We start from the raw sequence: 15,811 nt of genomic DNA, 5'->3' as shown, positions 1-15,811 counted from the left end.
CACTCAACAGCAAGCCACCCAGTTCAGCATTTTTGCCGAAGAAGAAACATCACTGATAAGCTTCCTCCAAACAGTTCCCTCTTCCTCTCAGGATTTTTTTTTGATACAGCTCAAAATCCAGGTTGCTACTATGGCCATTCCCACTTCACCCCTATGCATCCTAACCTTCAGGATAATGCCCCCCACCATATCCATTTCCATTCCTCCTAAGCTCTCTCTTTATTCCCAATATCCATTTGGAGATCCTTACTAATTTACCTCACAGAAATAAATCCTTCCCCTCAACACATCCCCGGTGTGTCTCCCACTGGATACAGAGTTCCAGATCATTTCATACATCTGAACTTCCTGACAGAGGTCTTCAGTCCAGCTGATAAAACTTTACAAGTTTGCTCAGATTCATTTCAATTTGACATCTTTGAAATATAAGGTCCTCCACTAAAGAAGCAGTTTTGTTTGGCCTTTTGTCTGAAATAAGTCAACAACTCACGATCCCATCACTCAAGGTTAGCTTCTACATTCATCAAAAACTGGAGCAAGTACAACAACGTATTGAGCACTGTTATATCTTTTTGGTTTTATGTTCTTATCCTCCTTACCAGCTTTCCTGATACATGTGAAAACATCTGTTGGATTTCCTCAAGTGTTGCACGTCACTATCTCGCTCACTGAGAGCTGCTAATCGTCAAACATTTGCAAGTGTACTTTGAGAGACTACAGTTCTGAAAATGCAGTCTTCAAGTACACCTTACTATCTGACACCCTTGTAAGTATAAAAACCAGAAAGATACCTCTGATTCAGAATGGAGGGTTGCTCTATGTTCCATCCACATCCTCTGTCTTCAGTAATCCTGGTTACTTGTTTTGTCAGTTTATTTGAAATGTCTTCACATTTATTCATGAGCTTTAGAACCACGTCCCTCTCCTTCAGCAGTATCTTGCAGTTCCACACTATGTCTTCTGACAAACCAGTAGTCTTAGTCATTTTTGTAAACTGCAAAATAATAATAATTAAAAAATACTATGAACACTGGTAATACCAGCAAAGGTGCCACGGTGAAAATCCACAGCAGCTGCAGGCAGCAAGTAATTCAAGTATCAGACAGCAACAGCATCCTGATCTCCTCTCAAAACTTGAAATATTCCTTACACACTTGGCCCGCTGCAAGACTGTGTGAATCCACACTTGAAAGTCATCATTACAGCCCCTCACACTGTAAAACATATCTTAAAATAAAAGCAATAATTTCTCTGAAAAGTTTCTACTATATAATATAGGAGCTTTAAACTCTTAAAACCCTCCAGGGAAAGCAACGTACAGCACAAAGCAAGCTATGAAGGCCAGGCCCACTAACAGAACAAAACCACAAAAGGAAGAAAAAAAAAATACTGATTATCATTCAATCTTATTTTAAGCAATCCCTATTAGATACTAAAGATATAAGATGTAAGCATAATGCAGGTATCGAGGCAAACCAACCTATGAAGAAGGCAATTACGATTTTGTTATAAATCCGTCCGGAGCTCAGCATTACTCGGTCCCAGTTCTAACTGTACCACAAATAGCACATTCAAGCCAGACTTAGACAGACCAGAAAAAATAAAGACTTAAGGCATAAGAAGTTTCCCAAAACTATGTCAGTTTTTTTTGTGGTCAAGTACTGACAGTCCCAAAAGGTCAGCAAGAATTGGTTCCTTTTTTTCAGTTCTTCACATTTCAGTGTTGGGGGAGAATTTCTTCACAAAGCTAAGATTCACCTAAACTCTTTTTTCTTGCAATGAACCCAACCTCCTGTGAAACCTAAGAAACACAAACTTACACAAATCTACCAGGTCATTAGCACTTGCCAATATATTTTCATAGTCAGTACCATCATCCTGACAAAGCTTTAGGACCATTCAGTTTCTCCATTTTTTGTGCATGTATCAAGTCAGTATTATCCTCATTTTACAGAGGGACAAACAAAACAAAACACACAAATACATTTTCTAAATGTCACAGCAAACAAGCTGGCAGAGGACAAGTCAAGACACCAGAATCTCAATGTAAATACAAACTACCACAAGGCCTGTCCACTGCTCCTTAGCGTGCCTGGTTTGCAAAGATAAAGCACAGCAGTGTTTGAATCAAAAGCTTGCAGCCGAGCCATGTGAACAGCCCACATTCAGCATCACTGTGGCTCCCTGTCCCACAATAGGGTATTCCCTATCTTGGCAGAGAAGAGATCTTTAAGTGCTGTAACTGCTCTGCACCATGTCCTCATCTTCTCAAAACATGTGTTCCTGCCTTGACCAACACTAACTTCCTCCGCTCTGAGTCTACTACTAAGAGCAGAGGTTGCTTCACTCATGCTTGCTAGAAGATGCGTCTAATCTAGCACCGATATTTTTTTGTTTTAAAGTAACAGCTCCATGTCACAATCTTTCCCACATCAATCATGAATGCATGCTTTCTCCAAGAGCTCTTGATCTCTTTGTTGTGAGAACTGCTACGCACAAGCCTCATTCTCACAACCTTGTGCCAGTCACAGACCTAGCATGTGACACCATGTCTTTAAAACTTAAATTGTCCTGATTTTTTTTTCCTTTTAAACTATAAAGCATTATTAATTTTGACACAGAAGCCCTACTTCCACCATTTGTTTCCTCAAGTCCACACTAGTTAGTTTATATGTCCTTCCACTAAACTTTGTATCTTCACTACAATATGGATATTCTCCATTTTAGAGCCAAGAAGCCTGAAATTGTGTCAAGCCAGGCCCTTCAGACCCATTAGCTTTTCCTGGATTCCATGTAGGGCCATCTGCAGAAAGTGCAAAACCTTCTAATAAATCTATTTCTGCAGTAACTGAGGTCACATTTGTAATTACAGTATCTTCATGTGTATTTATGCATAAAGTTATTTCAGTGCAAAAAACAGACATCTGCCTTTTTTATGGATTTAAAGAATTGAAGAATACAAGATCCTTCAGATTTGCCATTCCTTTGTTAAAACAGAAGTAATTTCCACACAGATTTTTCTGAATTTTAAATCAGGGATCTGTTAAAGTTTAGCACAAGACTTCACAGGCATATATGCCCCTAGAATTCCTTCCTTAAAAAAAGAAGGGGTCATATGATCCAGCTATTATGTGTTAAGTAGCTGATCAACATTGCCACATTGCAGAGTAAAAGCAAGCTTTGTTAAGCTGAAGCATACAAGCAGGCTATGCTTTGATAAAAAAAAAAGAAAAAAGAAGAAAAAAAAGAGTGATGCCCTCTACTGACAGCCTGCTGTTACAGTCTTGGGGGTTTTTTTTGTTTGTGGTTTTGTTCCATTTTAAACAAAACCCAAAAAGTTTACCAACACTCATAGGTTAAACCAGGCTAAGGCACACATGTCAACACTTGCGAAGAAGTTTTTTTTTACATAGACACCTCTATTCAGAAATAGAGAGAGACAAACAACATGATTTTTAATAGGCGATTAAAAATTTCAACATTTGTTTTGATGCCTAAAGCTTGAGTTGTCATGAATGTAAATCCTGTGATCTATAAATAAAGGCGTGGAGAATGAAGCCATCTGTTATTAACAAAAATTGTATTGTTTCGTGCCAGCACATTAACATTCATCTCCACGTTACAACAAGAAAACCTTTAGCCAGTGGTTTACATGTAAAACACACGATGTTACCCTGTTGTGCAGAACACAAAGCAGATCTTCAGGTAGTCTTTGATTTACTAGAGGTTCTGACATCCTCCCAGGTTCATTTATTTCAAATGAGGTCCAAAAATGTGAGACCACCACAGACAACTGAACCCATGAGCTTCCACAGCATGCTTTGAAGAAAGGTCCACTGGAGTCCCGGGCTGCAGCAATGTCCCATGGTGCACAGCCACCATGCTGGCGTGCTCTGCTCGAGCTTACCTTACACCACTTGAAGGTGATTTAGGGTATCACTTTACTGCTTAAGGGTGAAAGTCAGCCTCAACCTCAATCAACAAACTCCAGTTGCACTTTAAGCAGCTCCCATTTCTAACTTGATGCGTTTGCTGCTTCCCTTCAGTTTGCTTTGGTGCAAGGTACTTCTGAATTTCCTGCTAGTTTGGTTTTCGTAGCACTTTGTACATGTGCAGCCAAACAAAATGAGAGATGATAAAAAAGCTGAAGCTACCCACCCTTGAGTTTACACCTCCTAGCTCATACACTGTTGCAGCATACAGAATATGATGAACAAGTCCATCTTTGACTGCTCAGTTCTCCCGTTTCCCTAAAAGTGATAAGCTAAATATATGCTATGTCAGAATTTCTATGTAATATTTTGCATCAGTTTAACTTACATGTACTCAATTTTTAAAAACAACAGACATTGTTTAATTCACATTAAGTCTTTAAATCTAAGACAGATGGCTTATTTTGTAATGGAATAATACTGTGAATGAGAGAAATGAGAGGATACAGTAAATCTCATACAGATACGCTACACTAAAAGGAAATGCAAGTGGTTAACAATTATAAACCTTAAAAATAAGAAACAGCATTAAACTCCCTCCAGTTTGTACCCCTGCATTTACCAGACGCAGTATAAAACTGCATTGGGCACACACAACAGGCCAAGGAACAGAACATCTCCCCAGACCCCAGAAAACCCTCAGCTGGGCTCCTTCTGGAGGCAGTCTTGGCTCTGCCCTTGTTTCGTGACACACACTGAACACAGGGGGTATTGCTGTTACGCGATCGTGCTTACAGCCTGAGACCTGCTGTCTCCAGCACTGCCCAGTTCCAGCAGTCTGGAAAAGAAAGGGCAGTTAAACTATAACATAGTGCCAACAAGCTTTTTTTAGAGGAGTGAGGGTGAGAAGGAAGGGCGATGAGTGCCCAGAAGCGCTTCCACTGCGGAAAGAAATCATGCTGCCTGCCAGCCCACAGTATGTGCCAGTGCGGGGTCACCAAGACCCTGAAGCAAACAGGAAAGGAAGGTGGGAAGCCAACATAGGAAAGGACCCATCAGGAGAGGACAGCGCGAAGCTGGTACAGAGCCAGCCCGCACCGTGAGAGGAAAACATCACTGAACACTGGCCCCTTGCACAAAAGCTACCTAACACGTGACATCAGACCAGGATGCAGGGAGGTTAACTTATCTCTTCACCTGGTCCCGCAGTCTGCTCTGACCCCTTGTCTTCGCCTTGCCCTCCACAGCCAGCCATGTTCTTGGTGCTCCTCCCTCCTCCTCCTCCTAGCCCTCACAGCCCCACTTTCTGCCGACCACCCTTTAGTTTGCCTACCCTTGCATCCCCATCTGCTCCCCTTGCGTTATAATCCCCAATTCTCAGCAGGGGAGAGCTGCTCCTCATCCACTTCTGCTCCAACATCTCCCATTTGGGCATCATACCCCCTTCTGTCTCAGCTCCACGCTTGGGCTTGCTCCTCCAGCATGGGCACCTGGGACCACCCTGCCAAACCTTCTGCCCTCAGAAAGCAATGTGCAATTTTAAGTTGTGAATACAAGGAGTACTCAGAAAGGTGCACTGCTCTCAGAGCACACGTGCCAATCTTTTTTGTTACCTACTACCCTCCCTATGCACACAATTTATTCTGGAGAGAGGCCGCAGGTCCTCGCACTTCTCCAAACGAGGAGATAGACATCTGAAGCCTCAAGGACATACCTGAGCACTCTTTATGCAAGGCAGTGCTTGAGAGGAGGCATTCCCAGCTAGTCCTCTCCAGCACTGAATGCTGGATAAAACTACCCTCCTGGAAAATGTAGTTGATAGTATGGGCATTTCTAAATTGCCAAAGGAATTAATCCTTGTGAGCAACAACGTTTTCAGTGGGTTGGTTTTTTTTTGGTTTTTTTTTTTTGAGAACCATGTTTGTTACATTTTTTTCCTGTGTATTTTAAGTGTTACTAGATCAAGTTAAACATCTGTCTTAAATATCTGCTGCAAAGAATAAGTTTTCAAGCATTAACTTCACGGGCCTGAAATTCATTTAAATCCATCTAAAAAAAAAATCTTAGTCCAACTTAAAAAGGTTGTCTAGAATGAAAAAGACAGTTTAATTTACGTTTTCCTGGAATAGGACATTCAATTTCCAAGTAAGTAGGCTTTAGGGTTAATCTCAGGCTGAGAGCCTTAATATCTCTCTCAATTCTAATAATGAGCAAGTAGTAACAACTTCTAGTGCTTTACATTCTGTTATGAAAGATACCATTACAGTAAAGAGACCTTAAAACTAAGCCAATTTCTTTAAGGCTGAAACTGAATCAGTTCTCTCCATTATTCTACCACTCATTAATTAGTAGGAAAAACAGTGGGTCACTGAGCTACTGGATCTTTATAAACAATTAAATCCACACTGATATGAAACATCTGCTAAAATCTGCTGCAAACTACTTCTACTCTGGGCAAGTATTCACAATACTACATAAACATGTGGTTGCTGACAGCAGCAATCTTTATGAAAGACAAATTTTGAACGCAAACAGGCCCATGCAGCTTTTTTTTCTGTTAAATATTTTACACAGAGAAAAGGAGAACAGCCCTGTAGCAAATATTTCTGCAAAGAATTAAGCTCAGGCAAAATCCAACAAGTTTAGAAAGGAATAGCTGTATGACAGATGTTCTATGAGAAGCCAAAGGCTTGGGGCAAAACGGATTTCTTTTGCAGCATACCTGCACCTTGTATTTTTTTTTTCCAAGTATCCTCCTCTTGTCTCCCCCCTTGCAGCACAACATACAAAGATCATTCTGTTTTCCTTAAAAATCTGTTTAGTATCTCTTACTGTTTTGTGGTAAAACATTTAAAACACCGACTAATAAATGTTATTGTTTTACACATATTGAAGAAGTTCTATTCTGCTCTGAAAAAATACAAGTAGATCTTGCATACATCAGTGGGGGATGTTGCAGAACACATACTGATGAAAAAACATACCAATTACTCTGTAAGAGGGCCTATGCATAGTTAGTACTTTAAAATCCAAAGCACTAATATATTAAACCAAGAAAATCTGCCGTAACGCACTTCAAATTTCTTACCAGTATGTTGCTCTTATCAGATCTGATACCTTGCAGTTAACTGAAACTGCATGAAACGTGAAGGCAACAAACCAACCATGGGAAACATTTGAAAGTAACATCCCAGTGACAGTAGATAATCTACTTACCAAGAGATACCGTTTTCCCTTCTATTGTGGATTGTGGTTTAGCCTTCTGATGCTCTACCTTTCATTAATAAAAATGCAGCAGCTCGCTCCACAAAAAATGGCTGCATTGCTCAGCTAGCAAAACCATGCTAGAGACTAAGCTGCAGTACATTAAAGAAAAAAAGACAGAAAAGAAAGATAACAACTGTTTCTTGTATGAAACTGAAAATATCCATGCTGGCACCTTCAATCATGGAGCTACCCCGGAAGCTGCTGCTGCTGCTACTCAAGTGTCTGCAGTAAAGGTCCCGCCACATTCTTGCCTTCTGCATGGGTTTTCAGCTACAAGAGCTCAGAACAGGCTAGCAAACACCTCCTTCCCAAGTGAAAGCTCTAATTTCTTCTTCTGCAGTGAAATCAACCAACTTTCTATGCTACAGAGTGAGTGACAGTAATGTCAGCCAATCAGCTTGAGTTTTCCAGGAAAATCATCCCTTAATTCATTCAAAATCAGGTCATATGACACTATTTGAAATGCTATTGGCTTAGGAGGAACATAGCATTTTAGCCTAATCAGGATAAGGCCACCCATCTAAGCCTCCCTAGGCTGAAGCCACCTTGACTCTAGGCAGGCTGGGGATAGGAAAAGAAGAATGCAGACCTACCAGAGACTCCCAGCTGTTAAAGGGCCGGAGCGCTATTATCTTCTGAGCCTTTTTCTGAGAACACTGGGGAATCAAAGTCAATTCGCTTGGGGAAGCATCCTGCAGGAAGCTGAGGATTTTCGCTTTGTAGCTGTCCTCCATCACTTCGTCACTGCTGCTGTAGTCCTCATCAAGGGAGCTACCACCATCTTCAGAAGCTGACTCGTCCTCTGAGTCTTCTGTTTCTCTTTTAGTACTCCAAATGCTCCTTTTGCCTTTGTCCTTCTTCCGAAAGCCATTCTGCTCTTTCCCGGAAGATTTCTGCTTTGGCTTCTCTTTACTCTCATCGCTTCTGCTCTTGGCGGAGGCTTCAGTCCAGTCAGAAGCTTCACTTTTGGGAGGAAATTCCATGCCTGTGCATGCAATACAGAAGGCACGATGTCAACACATACTGGTTAAGGGAGAATTAAAACCCATTGTTCTTGCAAAATAAAACCTATATAGATATAAAACACAATTGTAGTATTTAATACACAGCAACTCAACAGCAGGTGTTACTAAGAAGGAAAAAAAAGGAGCAAACACCATGCAAGTCTGTTTAAAACATGTAAATAGTACCAACTGTGAGTATAAGATGAGCAATGCTAATTTATATACTGCTCAAATAGCAGAAGGTTTTAAGTCAGTATCTTAAAATACAGATGATCAATGCTATGTAATATGCGTGAGCTGCAGAAGCTCTGAGGTAAGAGCAGATAGTTAAGAACTCTGATGTATCGCTGTGATGAGATACTGGTCCCACTCGACCTGACTGCAGAGATACTGATTCTGCTGATTTTAGAAAAGAAGCCTACGTTCACTGCCAAAATTACGTATTTTTTCCATTTTAATGCATCTTAGTAGAGCATTAGAGTTGGGACAACAAAAACATGCACTCGGTAAAGAGGCTGGAAGAATGATGTATTTCTGGCCAAAACAACCCCACTGTCTTAAAGTAACATAGAGGTTATTTAACAGAATGTGAGCAAGTCATTTTCAGAAGTGACTTGTGTGTAGTTTTCTTCCCTCTTTGGAAGAAAGGAGTTACAACATTTTCTCTTCTGCCCAACCCCACCCTGCTGCTGATTGACTCCAACCCCAATGTCTACCTTCTCAGAAGCAGCAGCAGTAAGGACCCAACTTTATGCATACTGATAGCTCTCTCTCTGCTCATAAAGAATCCAATTAAGAACACTATCCTATCCCAAGAATACTTAAATAGCTGGTACAGGAAAACATATACATATCGGACAGCTGTGTAACACTCTGAAAAGTAATCAACTCATTAAACAGTATTTAAGTTATAACTCACAGATTTACCTGGAATCACAGTTCTTGCTCCCTACCACATTTAATGCACCGGTATTTATAAATTGGTTGCATAATTTAAGTTCCATTTCTAGTATTTTTGTCTCCTATAATATATTTTAAAAGGATAAAATAACGTATGTCACTTGTCACCTATATTTGCACTTACTGATTTACAAATTACTCCAGTTAAAAAACAAAACTTATTTTTAAACAAGCAGGAGGGGAGCAGGTGCCAGCTTTGACACATTTCAAAATACATTTTATGATCTATCCATAGCTAATTACAACTTCTTATGTAAATTTGTATTAGCAAGGCAAAGATATTTATCTCTACTTACAGAGCAAAAGATAAAATAATCATGACACTTAAAAATACAGAACTATTGAGTTTTCTTCTTTTATCCTCCCCATAATAGTAATTTCAAGTTAAAGTTTCTAGGCATAGTGCCGTCAGGACTATCATTGCTGGACATTAGAAAAGATTTGTATCACAAGTCTGGTTTATCTTGGGATAAAATGGATTATAAATCTGTCTTTACCCTCATCATCTTCTGCAAATACTCTCAGGGCCTCCAGTGCTTCATGAAACACCCAATTATGTTCCTGAAGTACATCTCTCAGTTCCTAGTAAAATATAAGAAATTTTGTATTGTGGTAAGAGAAGCAAAAACTAAATTTCCGTGCATAATAACATTAAGGGACTAACAATTTTAATTGCACAAGACAAAGAAACCTCTCGTAAATCAGATGATTCAAAATAAAGAAAATCAAAAGAAGAAAACCCTTCAGATTATCCTATACACTCAGTTTAGACAGAGCTGCACGCCACTTTTCAAAAGGGTAAGAACACACATAAACAAGCTGTGCTTCCAAAAATTTAAAGCTCAGTATTAAAATGTCCTGCCCAGATGCTGAGTATTGTCAGGTACCAAACTAATACAAAGAATACAGTATACCTAGCCGTCCAGGGGAGAAGAGTGTGAGAGAGAGGGAGGGATAATTTCCCCATGCATTTTTATAACACATCATCAAATTTGACTATGCCAGGCTTGTCATGGGACCAAAAAAGTAGCATGAGAAGTTCCATATAGTCCTGATTACATCCAACTCCTCTCAGTTCAAGGCAAGCTACATTCCAAAAGCAGCAATAGCTAAGACCTTCCTAGCCTGGGCTCTTTCCAAGAGTGCTGCTGGTGTAAGAACTGTTTCATTTGGACTATCAACAGCTGCAGTTTTCTTAAAAATCAAAACCTGATGTGCTATCCGGCCACATGAGCTCACCTCCTTATCCAGTCCAGGGAATGTATTTTGCAGCTTCTTCACAAGCATCTCTTGCCTCTCCCATTGTCTTTGGGGTTCTGACTCACCCAGCTACATTAAAAAAAAAAAAAAAAAAAAGAGATCTATTAGATTTAATGTAAATTACAAGCACAGAAACAAAAAAAAAATCAAAAATCTAATCAATATTGCTTATTCTTAAAGAGCCACTCTAAATGACAAAAGCACTGAAGACAAATCCAAGTTGCAGAAGTGATTCCTCATACGTAGCCAAGGATCAAAATAAGACCAATACTTTCGTAAGCATGGAAACATCTTCAGTCATGAAAGACTGGCATTCTTTACTCAATAAGCATACGCAGTGCAAATTTACATAGCAAACTATAAATAATTTAGAACTATCTAGTTTACATTTCTTTAAAATAAAAAATTAGCAGTGATTCTGGATGGTATTTAAGGCAGAAGATGGCAGGTTTAACAGTCAGTCAGGTTAGATTACCAAGTGTGCAGTATTTAACCCACCAAGGTCTATAAACACGTCAAATGGTGTGTTTATATGAAGATTTATGGGTAAAAAAAAAATCCACAAATACTGTGTCACAGCACCATGGAGTCACTTCAAGACCTGGCAGAAGTTTTCATCAACAATAGCTTCACTAACAGCTACTATCAGCCTGCAAAAAGGGAGGTTTCTTATGAACGAGTGCCAAAACTTCTACATGCCACAAGCTGCTCTGTTATGTTTTTACCACAAAGAACTAAGCAAGTTTCTTCACAGAGCTTTGAATGCAAAGTGGTTACAGGTATACTTATCTACAGCAGAGATGCCAACAGGTTTGATCAATATTTACTTCACTGAATGATGCTATTTGCTGAGAGAGCACAAACCAGATCACCCAGAAGCCCTCCGAGCAACAGGACACGGCTCCTTTCCTCAATGAGCCTATGGTATCATTAAGAGTACAGTGAGCACATACAATAGCTGGCAAAGTACGCTCTAGTCTTAGGAAGCAGCTTAGGAACCAGAGGAAAAGCAAGCATGAGAAAAACACCCCTGCAAGTTTTCTCACTACAATTCTCTATTACAAATTCTAAAAACCTACATTTCAGCTTTATTTTTCCCAACCTTTCCCCTTTTGACTGTGATAGAACTGTTAAGCACAGAAATCAAACTGCTGCATGAAACCAGGTCCAGCGAAGCATTGTTTGCTAGGCTGGCTGGGTAATAATTCAGTAAAGTCTCCTTTGTAACCTAACCCAGGGGTTTGGTGAGGAAGAACAAACCCAAACTCCAGCAAATCTTGCATCACAAAATTCACAGCTCTCCTGCAGGAAGTAGGGCAATATCAGAGTAATATTATTTTTGCTTCCATGGAAAACTCTGTGTTTTCTTGATTTTATTCTGACCGATGACAATATTTAGTTCAATCTCAACACAAAGATAGTCACCATCCTCCATCCAGCCTCCAGTGTTTACTGTAGAATGCCCTTTCTCTACCATAAGTGGTTTTCAAGGATGTCTACTGGGATGCCTGGGAGCTGGCCTCACGACAGCACTGTAGGACTGTGCATAAGATCTGCCAAATACCAACCTGAACGCACCAGGATCGTTACATAGCTCCTTTTTATTAGCAGAGGTCAAAGTATTCATTCCTTTAAACATTACCAATTAATTCCTTTTAGAGATTTCCTTAAGTCATAGTTTCATATATATACATAAACAACATTACTCCTATAAACACAGAAGAACAGTAGCAACAGATGTTGAACTTCATCTATTTGAGGAAACACAAGGAATGACCTGATGAGGCAAGGTGATCTGTAGTCTATAACTCCCACTGATGCTCACAAGAACTGAATGGTGCTCAGCACCTCACATATTGCTACCTGCCATCAACCACTTCCACTGAACAGGCTATTGGGGTACAAATCCACAAACACTAAAGAACAAAGCAGGCAGTTCTATTCAGAACTGCCATGGAGAAGAAAGTAGAAAAATCTCATTCAGATGGCAAGATTTGAATTTGATTGGATTTTCTGATAAAACGCATCAAGTTCATGATACCACTGTCATTGACCAAGTCAGGTAATTCCACTTATTGTACAATGCAGAGAGAGAAAAGAAACAGTACTTACGTAATTATCTTTTGCCTTTTTTGTGGCTCGCTCATTGCTGTTTTTGCAATTTGTGGGAGAACCTTTCAGTTTCCTCTTACGAGAGGCAGCTTTAAAAACAATCAAGGCAGAAAAGAAGTATTAATTACTTTCATTAAATTCACCCCAAAACAGTAGGATCATTCAAACCAACGTTATAGTAGCTACTTATTAACTGCACAAGATGTTTACAGTCTCCATGATAGTTTCCTATTACAGCCCACAGATACATTGAAACTTCAAGCAAAGCAGCTGCTTCAAGTACATGTTTATTTACCTCTAACTTTTCTTCAGTAGTGTGGGAATTAATCAAGCAATTACCTCTCATATATAAAAACTGAAATAACTTTTTTTTTTAATAGCAGCCAAGTGTTTTACACACAAGTTGCATAAAGGTATATATCTGTTTTTATTCAAGTTGACTGCTTTTGGAAAGGTGGTATTTAATCAAGGTTGAACCCCAATTACAAGTTGGAATATATACATCATTGCCAATCTGGAAGTGCTGATGACTGATTTCTGGCTCAGGTGCACACCAGAGAGGTTACAACCAAACAGTTTTCAACATTAAATCCAAATGTCTGAAAAAAAACTATGCATATTAAAGTTGGTGATAACTAAATATCAGTGATAACCATATTATTTATGAATAATTCATATGAGTCCAGAAAGTTCTTAATATCTTTGGGCCCTGGTGATTATCAAGAGATTATCATCATAGCATTAAGACCTGCCCAGTCAGGTGCATTTTCTGACTGCCGCTGTGCGCAGTTCATGAAGGCAAGAACACATTACCACTATTTCCGCACATTAGCTTTGCTTAAAGCAGCAACTGCTACCAAACCAAATTATTGTAAAAATTCCTAGCCCATGATCTGAAATAGTACTGCAATTTAAATCTTTTTTTGAAGAATAACTGCCTGGAGAACTGTGATGTCTGATACCAGCATCTCTGGCCAACCTCCCCTCCCAGACTGCCCAAGGAGACCAATGTACAAGCATGCGCGCGCGCACACACACACACACACACAAAAAGCACGCTTGCTTTCCAATCCAAAAGACCGCCTGGATGACCAAAACAGTTTTAGTTGTGGAAAATTAAGTAGCCACATCTTTGCACAAAAAGACATTTTGTGCGGAAATACTTTAAATACATTTTCTACTAGACTCATTCATTCTCTCTGACATCAGAGATGTGACATATAAGTATTTTTTAAAAAATAAATTATTAAAACATTCCAAAGGCAGAAAAGTAAAGCATCAGCAATTCTTCCTTAAATGAAGGATCTGGCAAGAGATACCAAAACCCCACCAATAACATTTTTTCAAAGTTTATGTATTTCTATATATAGGTATATACACAAGAGACACAGTTCAAAGCATCCAGAGAATGTGCTAGTGGAAGGGAGGTGGCTCTCCTTCACCATTCAGACTTTGACCTTTCTGCCCAAGAACCTTGTTTAAACAATATTGCCAGGAAAAGCCATGCTACTAGCTTAAGTCTGAGAAATGTGTGTTTGTCTTGATATCAAAGCTAAGGGCTGTCAGGCTGCTGTTGGGTAAAGCAGTAGAAGTCATGGAGGCCTCATGCTATTACTGCTTAAGCTCAATTAAAACTACATTCAGGATGGATAACTCTGAAAATGAACGGTGACCCTGCAAACGCATTTGCCCTAAAATAAAAAAAATGGGCTTCATGTAAGAGTATTTTGAAGATCTCCCTGCTTTGAAATTACAGGCTGAGTGCTCAATAGTCTTTGAAGAAAGCCCAATTGTGAGCAATTTGGAGTCAAATAAACTGTAGCAACATAGAATTATTTAGAAATCAACCCGTGGTCTTCTGAAACCCACCACATCTAGAAATGGCAAAAAAAAAAATCCCAACTTTCTGAAGACATTCACTTAGCAAGTTACACTTAATTATTCTTTCCTGTGCTAAGGGAGCATATAGCTGAGGGGATGAAGAAACTCATTACTGCTAGATAGGAGCCATCCTTGGAGTGGAAGCAGGGTACACTGGGCCTTCCAGAGGAATCCTTGTTCTCTCTATAAATTTGATGATGAGTTATGAGAAAGCCAGCTCCAGGGTCTCAAAATTTAGAGAGGCATCTATAATTACTCCCACTGTCATTTGCTGCTACCACTGCCAAAAAACCTTATTGCTGTGGCTTCCCCCCGCCATTACAGAAAAAACAGTAATTTCTGCCTGTTCAAAAAGCAGTGAATGTCCGACAGGTTTACACAAGGCTTCAGCTCAGAAGGACCCTCACTGATTTCATGGTTTTCAAGATGTACAGAAAACAACACCAGAAACAAGTCACAAGCAGCAAGTATTACTGTAACTTCACATATTTCATTCATACACATATTTTCAGTGTGTCACATCTAATCTTCCTACCTATAAGTCATCTGCAACGCTTCTTGTTTTAGCTCTATATAACTACTGAATTCAAGCTATAAATACAAGTTTTTGTCATTTCAAAAGGACAGAAAAATTGAAGATGACTCTGCCACACTTTTTTAGCAAAGCCATGCTTTGCAAAGCTGTATCTCGTCCCTGACCTCTCACTCAGTCAACACTTCCCAACAAGTAAACCCTATCATAAATTGACATAGATAAGCAGATGTTCAGTAATGTCTCCATTTTTAAAAAATGTATCCAAAATGAGGTGATTTATACCATCACTTTCAGGCATGCTTACTCCTAACAAAATATTTTATACAGCAGCTGTGATTAGTGAGAATTTTGCTGCCAAGATTTTTTCTGTGTGTTCATATTGAAAGGATGTGAAACAGCATTCTTAGATCAACACAAAAATGGCCAAAAGGCAGGGCCTACATACCAGAAATCAAAGTGGTTTAGTTCAAATACTGAACTGCAACAAAGTCTAAGGATATATATTAGCTTAAATTGGTTTAATATTAATTTAAACCCTTGAAAAGTAATCATAAGCTTCCAGGAAGGGGTTTTCCAGGAGCAGCAGCACTCAGAAGTTGTCCCTCAAAAATATGTCACCTTTAGTTTTCTATTGCCAGCATCCAAGAAATCCCATCCATAGAATGTGATCATACACACAATAACCTCAAAATGTTGGTCTGGTTAGGTAAAAAAAACCAAAAACACACACACAAACACAACACAGAAGCAACCCTTCATTAAAATTAGCCCAGTGTTTTAAAGCTTTCTGATAATTGTTAAAAATCTTTGAAGTTGTATATAAAAATGAGCAGATGAAAATATGGTAAGTACCACAGAGG

General features: G+C 39.3%; 1 protein-coding gene across 3 annotated transcripts in view; it reads right to left on the bottom strand.

The window, feature by feature from the left end:
* SMARCAD1 (SWI/SNF-related, matrix-associated actin-dependent regulator of chromatin, subfamily a, containing DEAD/H box 1) overlaps nt 1–15,811 on the bottom strand; it is a 45,701-nt gene that overhangs the window by 12,284 nt on the left and 17,606 nt on the right. For 2 of the 3 annotated variants that reach the window (XM_054825115.1, XM_054825116.1), the window contains 5 exons: nt 12,536–12,624; nt 10,403–10,492; nt 9,661–9,745; nt 7,793–8,184; nt 792–994 (listed from right to left, as the gene is read on the bottom strand). In XM_054825115.1, coding sequence (XP_054681090.1) covers nt 792–994; nt 7,793–8,184; nt 9,661–9,745; nt 10,403–10,492; nt 12,536–12,624 — 859 coding nt within the window. Of the gene's footprint in view, nt 1–791; nt 995–1,480; nt 1,575–7,792; nt 8,185–9,660; nt 9,746–10,402; nt 10,493–12,535; nt 12,625–15,811 lie in introns of those variants that run through there. The other variant, XM_054825117.1, reaches the window with a different exon arrangement.

The sequence above is a fragment of the Grus americana genome, chromosome 4 (assembly GCF_028858705.1).
Source record: "Grus americana isolate bGruAme1 chromosome 4, bGruAme1.mat, whole genome shotgun sequence".
NCBI lineage: Eukaryota > Metazoa > Chordata > Aves > Gruiformes > Gruidae > Grus > Grus americana.
Note: the sequence above shows the minus strand (reverse complement) of the source record. Positions and strands in the feature narration are given on the sequence as shown.